Source organism: Hemicordylus capensis, chromosome 7 (genome assembly GCF_027244095.1).
Source record: "Hemicordylus capensis ecotype Gifberg chromosome 7, rHemCap1.1.pri, whole genome shotgun sequence".
Lineage (NCBI taxonomy): Eukaryota > Metazoa > Chordata > Lepidosauria > Squamata > Cordylidae > Hemicordylus > Hemicordylus capensis.
In genome coordinates, this window is record NC_069663.1 from 20,097,977 (window position 1) to 20,111,181 (window position 13,205).

Sequence of the window (13,205 nt, forward strand, 5' to 3'; positions counted from 1 at the left end):
GTTGGAGAAATATTTGATTTGCTACTTGGACTTCTACGTTGCTTTTGGTATTTCTTTGAAACACCAGCACGATTTTTTGTTTTGGTTTTTGCCACTGCTTAACTCCCCCCCCCAACACCCCCCCCCCCACATTTTTTTTTTTTTTAAACTGTGAAAACCCCTTGGCGATGATGAGGGAGGTCACAACATGATGTTTAAAGGTGCTGTGTAGAATCATAATCTGAGAAGAAGGCAAACAGCATTCCACTTGACACAGGGGCAAACCAATCAGTGCATCTGATTGCGTGGTGGGTGTGGTGTGGTGGTGGGTGTGGTGGCTTTAGGAACATAGGAACATGGGAACATAGGAGGCTGTCATATACCAAGTCAGACCATTGGTCTATCTAGCTCAGTATTATCTATATAGACTGGCAAAGGCTTCTCTAAGGTTGCAGGCAGATATCTCTTTCGGCCCTTTCTTGGAGATGCCAGAGAGGGAACTTGGAACCTGGATGTTCTTCCCAGAGTGGTTCCATCCCCTAAGGGGAATATCTTACAGTGCTCACATGTAGTCTCCCATTCAAATGCAATCAGGGCAGACCCTGCTTAGCTAATGGGACAAGTTGTGCTAGCTACCACAAGTCCAGCTCTCCTCTCGGGGACTAAAAGTGTCTTGGGACTAACAGGGCAACCAATCAGGGCTGTTGTACAAAACCATAATTAGATATGAAGTCAGCCAATCACCACAAATCAGGTTTCTGTTCATCATGGAAAATAGGTTGCTCCTGTATCGGGGAGAAGGTGGTAAACGTGTCGAAGCTGCTCCCAGAGTGGACTCTGTGCTGAAATTAGGCATGTCTGGATGCATCCTAACAGGGTGTGGCTGCATGGTAGGACACATGTGGATCAGATGAAAGAGACTGAGAAGATATGGAAGAACATGAGTGTGGAGACAGAGAAGAACAGGAGGAAATATCTGGCATTCTTCAGTCCCAAGGGAAGGTCATCTTCACACCCTGCATTTTCTCCTGATAAATACGGTCAAAGTATTCATTCTGTGCCACTGTCAGGTAGTTCTTCCAGTCCCCAGAGATCCCTGAAAGACCCCAAAAGGGACCATTAGCACCAAAAAGATGACTGGCCACCTCTCCTTCTATGGACCTCTCCTCTTGCACACTGCCACTGCAAGAGACCTCCAGAAAGGTCTGTTTCCAAACACATGCCACTGAGTGTAGGAATGCCCACATCTTTCTGCTACATGCAACGTCTATACACAATGGATACTTCTGTCCCCCACTCCAGAAATCTGAAGGTGCCTATCAAGTCATCTGCACCCACACCATCCAAATCGTCTCTTGGTCTGATCTAACAAAACGTGGTCATGGACTCTCTTTCTCCTTTCTGCAGATTTGCCAAATGGAAACCTGCAATCTATGGCCCTACTGGGAGGGCACTTGTTGGAGCTAGGACCCTGGCAGCATCAGCTCTCAGCTGCAGTGTCTTATAGTGACCACTGGGGGCGTTTTAGTGTCATGGATAGGAGTCCTGGACTCCTCTCCTCTCTGTTCTTCCAAGGTTAGTTCTACATTTTGTCTCTCCAGAGATGGCTGTTTGTTTCGTCTCTCTCCCCTTTCAGCCTTAAGCTCAGCTATCCTAATCTTCTGTAACTTGTAAATAAATCCTTGTTCTTCTTCAAACTTAAAGAACTGTCTCCGGACCTCTTGCTTGGCTGAATTCACCCCAAACTGTTTTTGCTCTGCTGTTGAGGGACTGAACTGCCATTCTTCCCCTACAGCACTGGGAGTAGCTTGCAGGTGAAGGAAGGGGGAAACTTTCCCTGCAGACGTTCTGCCTGTGTCAGGGTGATTAAAGATGGAAAGGCTTGCCACCCTAGTGCACATGAGAATGGTCTCAGGAAATAACCCTGAGGCAACCTTAGAAACTGGATAGTGTAAGACAGGCCTATGGCGTATTTACTCGAATCTAAGATGAGGTTTTTTCCAGTTCTTTCCTATGAAACATGGAGTAGAGGTGGTCTTATATTCAAATTCCTCTTTTGTTTGGGTAAATACAGGTATTTAGCCTCTCTTTTAAGGCACTGTCTTACATTCAGAGTCACCTTCTATTTGGGTAAATACAGTAACCTTGGATTCCCCATCATCATTCTGACCACTTCCTGTTCCCTGAGCTCCTGCCAATGAAAACACAAACACACAGGCACAAGTGCCAAGCACCTCTGAGATTCTGCTTTTACCTTTTCTCATGAGCTTTCCTTTGGTGTGGTCCATAACAGTGTCAGATATATGGGCACCGTTAGACTGCTTGTTGCCCTTCATCTTCTGGAAGGAGGCGTTTTCCACCACCGAGTCAATTTGCTGGCTGTTCAGCTCCTTACCAAGGAAGCGGCAGATCCTCCCCACACTGCCTCGCAGGTCCTGGGGAGGACAGGAGCAGAAGTCAAAGGCTCCAAATGGGAATCCAAACACTGCACTGCTCTGTGGAGATCTGCCCTTTCACAAGACTCATGCAGAAGGGATTGGTGCCACTGTGTAGCATGGCCCCATGTGTCAGACCAGGTGGCATCCATGCATGTTGGGTCTCCCAGCAAGCCGCCACTCTGGACACAAGTCTGATGGCCAAGATTCGGAGGCAAGCATCTCCTCCTCAGCTGTATGACTGGCAGCTTTCTCGTCTCAGGCTGCCTCTTAGCCAGCACAGCACCACAATGAGCATCCAGACAGCAGCGTTATAGCAAGGTGCAGGATACGAGATCCTAGGCCACATCAGGACTGGTGAGCCAACACTGTATTCACAAAGGAAGGGTGCTCTGCACATGCTCAGAGGCAACTAGACCAAGGTGTGAGACATTGTCAAAACACAAAGGCAGCCAACCCATAAGCTATCAACAGGTGTGTGAAACGACTGGACTCCTACCTGTTGCAGCTCTTCGTAGGTGTTGAAGAAGAAGTTGGCTCTGTCTCTCATCTCCAGCCAGCCTTTCACATGGTCAAACCAAGACCCAGAGGCCACTACAAAAGGAATGCCAAAGTGGAAAGTCACAAGTTAGATGGGCAATGTGGAGATGGGAAGATGAGGGGAGAGTGGGGGAGGGCAGGGGAAGGCTTTTTCAATCTTATTCTGGGAAAAATTATCTTTGGTTTTCTTCTAGGCCTCCACATTTCTAGTCTTAACAGCACTTTTAAAGCTGTCAGAGATGAAGTGGCTCAGATTTCAGCAGGGAGCGAATTCCAAAGCCTCGGGGTGGCAATGTTGAAATCTTACGAAAAAACAAACCAACAAATCCAATGATATAACAAAAAAGAAAAATATAACTGAATAGAGATGGGCAAGATACTCAGAAAAAGTATTTTAGATACAAAATACTTGATAAACCACCAATAAAAACACTTCTTAAAATACAAAATGCAATGCCTGAAAAAAGGAAACTATGTCAAGATATTCCTTATGTATCCATGCTGGGTTCCATTTCCTTTAAGCAATACAAGTTTTCCAAGGATTACAAGTTTTGCCTCCTGAGGCTGTGAATCATCCCAGCAAAGGAAAACAACCATTCTTCACGACCACTTGATGTTAGACTGAAAGTGAAGTAGGCTGATTAGTTCTTACTAGAACACCTTGTTTAAATATAATACTAGTCTAACATCAAGTGGTTGTGAAGAATGGTTGTTTTCCAGTATTGGATATTTGATTCTTGGTGTTTTAGAAACCAACAATGAGTGAAGGCAATTTGGCAAAATGGGAAGTACTTCACAGTGTTAAGAGGAGATAGGCGAGAAAGTGAAAGCAAAATGTGAACTGTGTGGCCCTGGAAAATCCACAATAATGGAGCTTGCTGATGCTGATGGGCGACTTGCTTGTAATAAAAAAGTAGCTCCTGGAGCAAAAAACTAAAGCAAATATTGGCTGATGTATTTTGATTTCGGCAATGTATTTTAAAAATACAAAATACCCGAACAAAGGTATTTTAGATACAAAATACAAAAGTCTTGAAAATATGAATTTCAAAATACATGTATTTTAGATACTGCTCATCTCTGTAACTGAATATATATAAATATAGATTATACTGAAAGTGAAACAAACATGTGCACAGTAATATGAATAAATCATTCACATCAATAAGATATGACCTCCAAATAACAATAGAAATATGAACATAAGAACAATAGAACAGTATGATATTAACTAAGTGTGTAAACACAACAGCTTAACGGTAATGTTTGCTGTTTTGATAGACTTTTCCAAGTGTTCATAAAAGTTCAAGTTGTTCTTCATAAGAAATAACATCTTCTATATACTTCTGTGCTGAATGATAGATCATTTTTGGGAGTCTACAAGTCTTTTCCTACCATATGTCCATTCTATCGGAGAGGAGAGCTGGTCTTGTGGTAGCAAGAATGACTTGTCCCCCTAGCTAAGCAGGTTCTGCCCTGGTTGCATTTGAATGGGAGACCACAGGTGAGCACTGTAAGATATTCTCCAGAGGGGATGGAGATGCTCTGGGAAGATGTGGTGACAGCCAACAACCTGGATGGCTTTAAGAAGGATTTGGATAACTTCATGGAGGAGAGGTCTATCAATGGCTACTAGCCAGAGGGCTGTGGGCCACCTCCAGCCTCAAAGGCAGGATGCCTCTGAGTCCCAGTTGCAGGGGAGCAAGAGCAGGAGAGAGGGCATGCCCTCAACTCCTGCCTGTAGGCTCCCAACGGCATCTGGTGGGTCACTGTGTGAAACAGGATGCTGGACTAGATGGCCTTCCTTGGGCCTGATCCAGCAGGGCTGTTCTTATGTTCTTAAGAGAAGAAGGTTTCAAGTTCCCTCTCTGGCTTCTCCAAGATAGGGCTGAGAGAGAACCCTGACTGCAACCTTGGAGAAGCCACTACCAGTCTGTGAAGGCAATACTGAGCTAAATAGACCAATGGTCTGACTCAGTATACAGCAGGTTCTAATGTCCCTATGTCCCTATAAAAATATACCCATATTCACCAATTCATGCTTACTATTACAAGAACAACTCTATGAGTGACACTCAAAATCATTTCACATTCAACTTTTGACACGTGCCATAGGCTGCCAATCACAGAGTTAGAAGATAGATAGATAGATAGATAGATAGATAGATAGATAGATAGATAGATAGATAGATGTGCCTACTTAAACCGTTCCCATTCAGAAACTTCTCCAGGAATTCTTCCAGAGATCCAGGATCCTTAATTATTTTCAAGGCTTTGCCAAAGTGGTAAGATGAAACCAGCACATCCTTGGGATTCCGTGCGGTGTAGATAATCTGCAGGAGAAGCAGGGACCTGGGCTTGATTTAGGTAGGATAGAAACCACCACCAGGACCCCCAGCTTTCAAACAGCATGCAGTTCTTTCTCAGGAGCATAGAAACACAAGAAGTGCCTCATTCAGAGTCAGACGATGGGTCCAGCTAGTAGGGATGTGCATGGAATCACGCGGGGGATGTTTGAAGGTGGGATGTTTGTGTCTGTCTTTAAGACTGGGGGAGGGTGCACTTACCCCTCCCTCCACTTGTTCCTCCTGCCGGCGCTGGGTTATTTTAAAGTCCTTTGGGGCAGCAGCATACCTTCCTGCTGTCCCGTTGCCCCCTTGACTGGAAGTACCTGGAAGGAAAGGGGGCGCACAAAGGGGGCCCATAAAAGGCCTCTGAACCAGTTCTGCGCACATCCCTACCAGCTAGCTCCGTATTGTCTACACTGACTGGCAGCAGCTCTCCAAGGTTTCAGGCAGGAGTCTTTTCCAGGCGTACCTGGAGATGTTGCCAGGGATTGAATCTGGGACCACATGCAGAGTAGAAGCTCTATCACTGACCTACGGCCACAACCCATACAACGATGTGCTTTTCCAGATGGCTTCCACACAAGTTCCAAACATCATCTCACTGACTATACTCACACTTTCACAAACTTCCGTGCTCTTTCCTTGGGCAATTTGACTCCTGGCCATACGCCAAGCAGGGAACACACTCAGTCTTCACGAGGCTACCTGCCAGCCAGTACTTGCATTCCTGCAACAATCTGTCCTTTTTCGTTATTACTTTTAATTAATGGTGCACAACCCAGAATCCTTCCTTGAAGATAGTAAGGTGGGTGTATTCTGCAGATCTCACCTCTGTAGCACATCCAAGAAAGCTTTTGCATGGAATGTGGCATCAGGATGAATTGCCCCCCATTGAGAATTGCCCCTTTTCTTACCTTGGCCTTAGAGTGGAGAAATGACTTTGGGAAAAGCCGGAATGGCAAATGAGTAGACATGAGCCTGGGAGGTGGATATTTTAGGGCACACTCCATGCCGGTCACTGATTCAAACCAGGGTGCTCGGTCCGCAAGCTTCACACTGTTTATCCATGTGGGGTCCCCATCATGACGGATCAAGCTCAAGATCTCTGCCATCCAATGAGTGCCTAGGAGGGAGTCCAGCAGTGACAGGGTGACTCTTCTTCCCCAGCCCTTTCCATTCTGCAAGACCTACATCTCAACAAGCTCACCCTTGTACTACCCAACAATCATTCCAGCCCTTGACAAAAACCAAGGAAAGCATCTTCAGCATCTGAAGGGACATTTTTGCACAACCTTCTTCTTCAACACCATAGAGCGTCAATTGTCCTTCACTTCAGACCAGCTCCTTCCTAGTGCATTCTGTATAAGAGGCCAGAAAGGATTCCCATAAGATGGCCCAACTCCATATGACTAGAAGGGCAGGCTAAAAAGCTCTTTTGGACATCTACAGCTCTGGAGAATTGAAGCCACTTCAAAAGCATTGGATGGTTGTTCACATGATCTTTAATTGGGGTGTGGAGGGATGGCAGGATAGCACCTACCTTCCCCCCAGACAATCCGGTCTCTTCTCTTGGCCACACGCCCATCTGGAGGCCGGAGAAATGCAGCCCAGAAATCCCACAATGCACCAGACAGATGAAGAGCATAGTACATTAGGGTATTTCCCCAGAGCCGGGCACTCTAGTCACTCGGCCCTGTATCTGCACATCTCACCTAGCTTATTCCCCTCCCTTGCACTCCCTGTGGTAATATGTGTATATAGTTCAGGGCCACTAGGTGGCATGGTGTATGTAGACGGAAAGGGAAAATACAAGTCCGCCCCGAGAAAAATCAAGGAAAGGATCTTCAGAATCCAAATTGACTTTCTGAACAGCTAGTCACCCCAACAACTCTGAAGATCAGGGTTCCCTTGACTTCAGGTGAGTTCACTCCTGGTGCAAAAGATTTTAGTAAGAGGGCTCTACTCCATCTGGCCAGATGGGCCAGGTTCACTGAGTCTGTTTTATATCTGCAACTCCAGGACATTCAAGCCACTCAGAAATCCTCTGCTTCATCCCACAAACCCCCAAATACCACCTGTTTGAAAAAGAAATAGAACAACCGTGGTCTGGCAGCCTTCGGTTTCTGGGCAGAAGAGACTTCAAGGAGGGGGAGCTACTGGTCTGAGAGGCGGCCAGCGAGAAGCATGACAAGCATAGAGCTGGCACGGTTCTGCACCTGTCTGAGCAACCCTCTCTATGGTTTCAGGAGCAGGCACAGCACAAGATACAGGTTACGGACGCGACAGCATTCGGATGACACAATGGCACCTTCAAACCGAATGTTCAGGCAGCCAAACTCACTACAAACTGAAGTTGAGATTACAATTTGTGATAGCAAACCTCAGGTCACTTTTGTGATGAAACCGGGGTTTCACACATTCAGATGACCACCAAATCAAACCCCTATCCTGTTCACCTCTGGTCTGGCAGCCAATAAAGCCCATCATGCTCTGTGAATTCAATATTCCAAATGACAGGATGGAAATTTGGAGCCTACTGGCTACTACATACCTTTCTAGCTTTCTGTGAGCCTTGGGCCCCATTCTAAACTCCCAACATCCACCTTTTATGTACATAACTATGGTATATCAATTCCTGTGTTGGAGGAGTTTTTGAATGCTACCTCACAGATGCTCATCCTAATCTAGACAATCAACATTCAGAGACAGTTATCTTAAAATTACTACTGATGATACTGTAGGGGAAGAATGGCAGTTCAGTCCCCAAATAGAAGAAAAAAACCATTTTGGGGGATTGTTCAGCCAAGCAAGAGGTCTGGAGACAGTTTGAAGAACTATAAGGATTTATTTACAAGTTACAAAAGATTAGGATAGCTGAGCTTAAGGCTGTAAGGAAAGACAGACTAAACAAACAACCATCTCTGGAGAGACAAAATGGAGACGAACACTGGAAGAACTAAGAGGGGAGGAATTCAGCACTCCTGTCCATGCCCCTAAGACCCCCCACCCCCAGTGGTCACTATAAGACACTTCAGCTGAGAGCTTATGCTGTCAGGGTCCGAGCCCCAAAGATACGACCAAGGAATTCCATGGTGTTTCTGCCTAACCCTCTTAAAGCTCTATGGAGGTCCAATGCAGGTCTTCATACTTCTCTAAAAATGAACTTTGACCCTCAAAGATAACTCGGGAATCATTTGCACACTTGCATCACCCAGAACAAAAGAAAGAATAGACTTCATCTCATGACCAGGGATAAGGTAGGAGAAGCCATAAACCTAAATTCAGGAGCCATGCATGCTCCTGACTGGTTGTCATGAAAATTCTACCAGCAAGGTAGGAGGAGGGGGAAATGATCATCTGTGAGCTGGGAATGGATGCAGATGGTTGCAAGGAGTCCAGATCTTGTCCTCAACTCAAGACCACTCCCCATGCCTTCCGCCTCCATACCCAGCTTGCAGATGAGCATTTCCCCCTTCTCCTACCCTTGCTGGTAGAATTTGCACAACAACCAATCAGAAGCATGCATGGCTAGGAATTCTGTCACTCCAGCTTCATGGGACCATTTCCTTGTTTGCATCAATATCATCCGTGGCTCCAATTCCACCGTTTTCTTGCCTACCTGATTTAGGGTAAACCACACTCACTATATCGTCATCCAATAGCTGGAATTCATTTTCCAAAAAGATGAGGTTTTCTACTGAGTGATATTGAGGGCTGAAGAAGATCCCCTTGTGGGTGAAACGGGTCACTTCTGCCATTGAGAAACTGCAAAGATATATAAACCTAAGGGAGAAAGTGAGAGAAGGAAAAGTTACTGGTTCTTCTGGTGTTATCCAAGGGTTTTGCTTGCTGTCTTTCTTTTTGGTATTTTTTGGAAAGTTCCATCATCATGCAGATCCAAACACCTGCCCTTCGGATAGCCCTTCCTTCCATTGTCATGTAACAGGATTTTCCAGATGAGAATCCACAATATATATATTCTCTGGGGGAAAGTTGCATGACTGTTTTGAGTTACATAGGATAAATAAGACAGATGGTTGCCTCTGCTGCTTTAAAACAGATTCTTCTCCCTTGCAACGCACCCAACCAAATTCACCAATGTGCTGCTGGTTAGTTTACAACATAAAACACATCAAAGTAGAAGTTAAAACCTTAAAGAAATCAAGTAGGAAGCTTGGGTGATTAAATGTGTCTCCAGAGACTTTCTAAAAGTTGTCAGAGTTAGGGAGGCTCATATATCCTGTCTGGGGAGTGTGTCTGTGTCTGTGTGTAGGGCAAAATGTAAATATGTATAACTGTACAAATCACATTAACTATTAGAACCCACCAACCAACATTTACCCAGATTCTGAACTAGTTAAGACTCAAATTACACACACCATCTGGGTGTTACAACAACAACAACAACAACAACAACAACAACAACAACAAATATTTATATATTGCTCATAGTTCTCAAAGTGATTTACATTTAAAAAAACACACAAATAAGACATAAATGCAACTCCCCACTAAAGCAAGCAACCATTGCCAGTAGACTGGCTAGACACTGGCCTTTCAGGATGAAGAAGACTATCTTGCAAAGATTTTAAAAATGAAACACTTGAATTAATGCTCTGGAAACCCCCCGAGGTGCAGGACTTCTCTTGCAGGTTTGGAAGTAGGGGTTGAGTTCTCCTCCGGTGCAGCCAAGGCTGGTCCCCAAGTTGGACTCACCTCTGATCCCAGCTCCGATTCCCACCTCTCTCTGTGGCTGGCTGCCTCTGCTCGTTGCTCCCTCTCTCTTTTCCCTCTTTACCCTCTGCCAAGGATGTTCTAGCCTATGGCACTCTACCTTTATCCTACATTGCTGTACAAGGAAATGATCCCTCACCTCCACCCACAGCTGCTCATTTGCTGTACCTCAGCTTGGGAACACCCAGCTCATTGTGTTTCATCCGTATCCACCCCCACTTCCTGTTGATGACTGTTGAAGATCTTTTTACAATGACCTGAAACAGAATTTATTGGGGATTGTCCTATTATTTTGTAATGCCAGGTCAGTCCAAAACAAACCAGAGATCATCCATGATTTGATTAGGGATGAAGGAGCTGAACTGCTGTGCATGACAGAGACCTGGTTGTGGGAGGCTAGTGGTCCAGTTTGGCCCTAGCTTCTCCATTTGGATACTCTGTGGTGGAGCAGATGAGAGGATGTGGGCGTGGAGGAGGAGTGGCTGTGGTCTATAAGGACACCGTCTCCCTTACCTAGATCTCTGTTGGGGAATTGTCCCATATCAAATGTCTGTTCCTAAGCCTAGGGACCAAGGATAGATTGGAACTATGGTTGTGTGGTGACACATATGGCCTCTGAACACGCATGGAGGTCCCTGTAATGGCGGCCGCACATGCACAGTATCCAGGGGTGCTTTGTGTCAGCTTCAGCTGATACATCACCTACATCCCTTTCTGGATGTAAATGACCTTAAAACGGTAGTACATATTCTGGTAACCTCCAGGCTTGGCTACTGTAATGCGCTCTATGTGGGGCTGCCGGTGTATGTAATCCAAAAACTACAACTGGTGCAGAATGTGGCTGCAAGGGTGGTCTCTGGGACAACCTGAAGGGACCATATAACTCCGATGTGGAAAGAATTGCACTGGCTGCCCATACGTTTCCCAGCAAAATACATAGTACTGGTCATTACCTATAAATCCTTTAATGCATTGATCCAGGGTATTTAAGAGAGCACCTCCTTTGTCATTAACCCTGCCACCTCTTAAGATCATCTGGGAAGCTCTGTTCACGGTTTCCGCCGGCTCCTCTGGTGGAGGCTCAGGGCCAGGCCTTCTCTGTGGCTACCCCAGAGCTTTGGAATACACTCCCTGTCAAAATAAGTGCTTCTCCATCTCTGTTTTCTCTCAGGAAGGCCCTCACCTGTTTCTCAGGCTTTTTGTTTGTTTGTTTGTTTAATACATTTCTATACCGCCCAAAACGCAAATTCTCTGGGCGGTTTACAAAACAATAAAAACAGCCAATAAAAAGATTAAAAAATTTCAACAATTAAAATTAAAAAGTTGAAACTAATAAAACACAATTAAAACAGTATCCAATTACAAGCCTGGGTGAACAAATGCGAGATGGGGAGGCTCTTATTTCAGCAGGGAGCATGTTCCAAAGCCTTGGGGCAGCAATAGAGAAGGCCCGTCCCCGAGTAGCCACCAGACGAGCCGGTGGCAACTGCAGATGAACCTCTCCAGATGATCTCAATGGGCGGTGTGTTTCATAGCAAAGAACACGTTCTCTTAAATACCCAGAGCCCAAGCTGTTTAGGGCTTTATAGGTTATAATCAAAACCTTGTACCCGACCCAGAAACATACTGGCAGCCAGTTAGATGTTTTAAGATGGGAGTGATATAGTCTCTCCGAGATGACCCAGAGACCAGTCTGGCTGCCACATTCTGGACTAACCGCAGTTTCTGGACTATGTACAAAGGCAGCCCCACATAGAGCGCATTGCAGTAGTCAAGTCTGGAGGTGACCAGCAGATATACTACTATTCTGAAGTCATTTATCTCAAGAAATGGATGCAGCTGGTGTTATCAGTCAATGCTGATAAAAGGCACCTCTGGCCACTGCCTCAACCTGGGACACCAGGGAGAATGTTGTGTCCAGAAGCATCCCCAGACTATGTACCTGTTCCTTCTGGGGAAGTGTGACCCCATCCAGAACAGGCAGATCAAAATCATCTCCTGAGTTCCGACCCCGCAGAATTGAAATGGATTTGAAACTGTTTATTTCTTTTTTATCCCATGAAACTGTTCTTAGTTTACACTGCGAATGGTTTTGGTCTTGTGAAACGGTTTTAATTGTTGTGACTTGGATTTTGTGTGTGTGAGAGAGGGAGAGGGAGAGGGAGGGAGATCAGGTGGTATAAAAGATGGTTGATAAAGAAAGATATAAAGTTTCACCAAATGGGTCTTTATATTAGTCATAGGAATGGCCCTGCTGGATCAGGCCCATCTAGTCCAGCATCCTGTATTCAGCTGCTGCTTCCCTGCAACAAGTATTAAGAGGCATCTTGCTTCTGAGCCCGGAGCTAGTTAAAGCCATCAAGACTAGTAGCCACGGATAGACCTGTATTCCATGAAGGAAGTCTTTTCACCCCTTTCATATAAAAACACACCTTTTGATCCTTGGAGGCTGCTCAAAGATTATCTGGTTTATTCTAGCTTTCACGGACTGCAGTCCACTTAACCAGCTGCATGGAATGAAATCCTCAATAGACCTCAGATGAAGACATGGTTTCTTAGTCTACTTTCAAGTAAGCTTATGATATCACCTGGCATTCCATGTGTCTGTGTGCGTGTGTGTGTCTCCCTCCCTCTATCAATTTTGCAATGCCTGGATCAATATGAAGCAAATTGGGTACAGTTGTAGGGAAACATCAGAATACCCCAGTGGCGTAGTTTGTGATGATGTCATCCACCCTGATCCAAGATGGCGGACGCAAAAACATTTGAGGTGCAAGTGGACTAACTTGTAGAATGTCAAGCTGACTGGACCCAAATTAGGTACAGTTGTAGTGAGTGACACAAAGGGGAATCTCAATGGTATAGTTTGTGATGATGTCATCCACCTATTCAAAATGGCGGGTGCATAAACATTGGAGGCACAAGCGGGCTAACTTGTGAATCGCCTAGCGTATTTGACCTAAATTTTTACAGCTGAAGGGACACAAAGTGACATCTCAGTGGCATAGTGTGTCATGATATCATACACCTGTTCCAAGATGGTGAACATGTGAGCATTTGAGGTGCAAGAGGACTACCTTGTGGACCACCTCACTGATTTGAACCAAATTTAGTCCAGTTGTAGGGGTAGTGAAAGAAAAGTAGGCAGATTAGTTCTTACTAGAACAAC

General features: G+C 45.3%; 1 protein-coding gene across 1 annotated transcript; it reads right to left on the minus strand.

The window, feature by feature from the left end:
- Nucleotides 1-965: 965 nt before the first annotated feature.
- LOC128333108 (sulfotransferase 2B1-like) lies at nt 966-10,036 on the minus strand. The gene is made up of 7 exons (XM_053268196.1): nt 10,019-10,036; nt 8,922-9,085; nt 6,217-6,425; nt 5,155-5,287; nt 2,914-3,008; nt 2,234-2,414; nt 966-1,075 (listed from the first exon to the last, which is right to left on the minus strand). Exons 2-7 carry the CDS (start codon nt 9,058-9,060, stop codon nt 966-968), a joined length of 867 nt encoding a protein of 288 aa, XP_053124171.1. The 5' UTR covers nt 9,061-9,085; nt 10,019-10,036.
- Nucleotides 10,037-13,205: the final 3,169 nt, after the last annotated feature.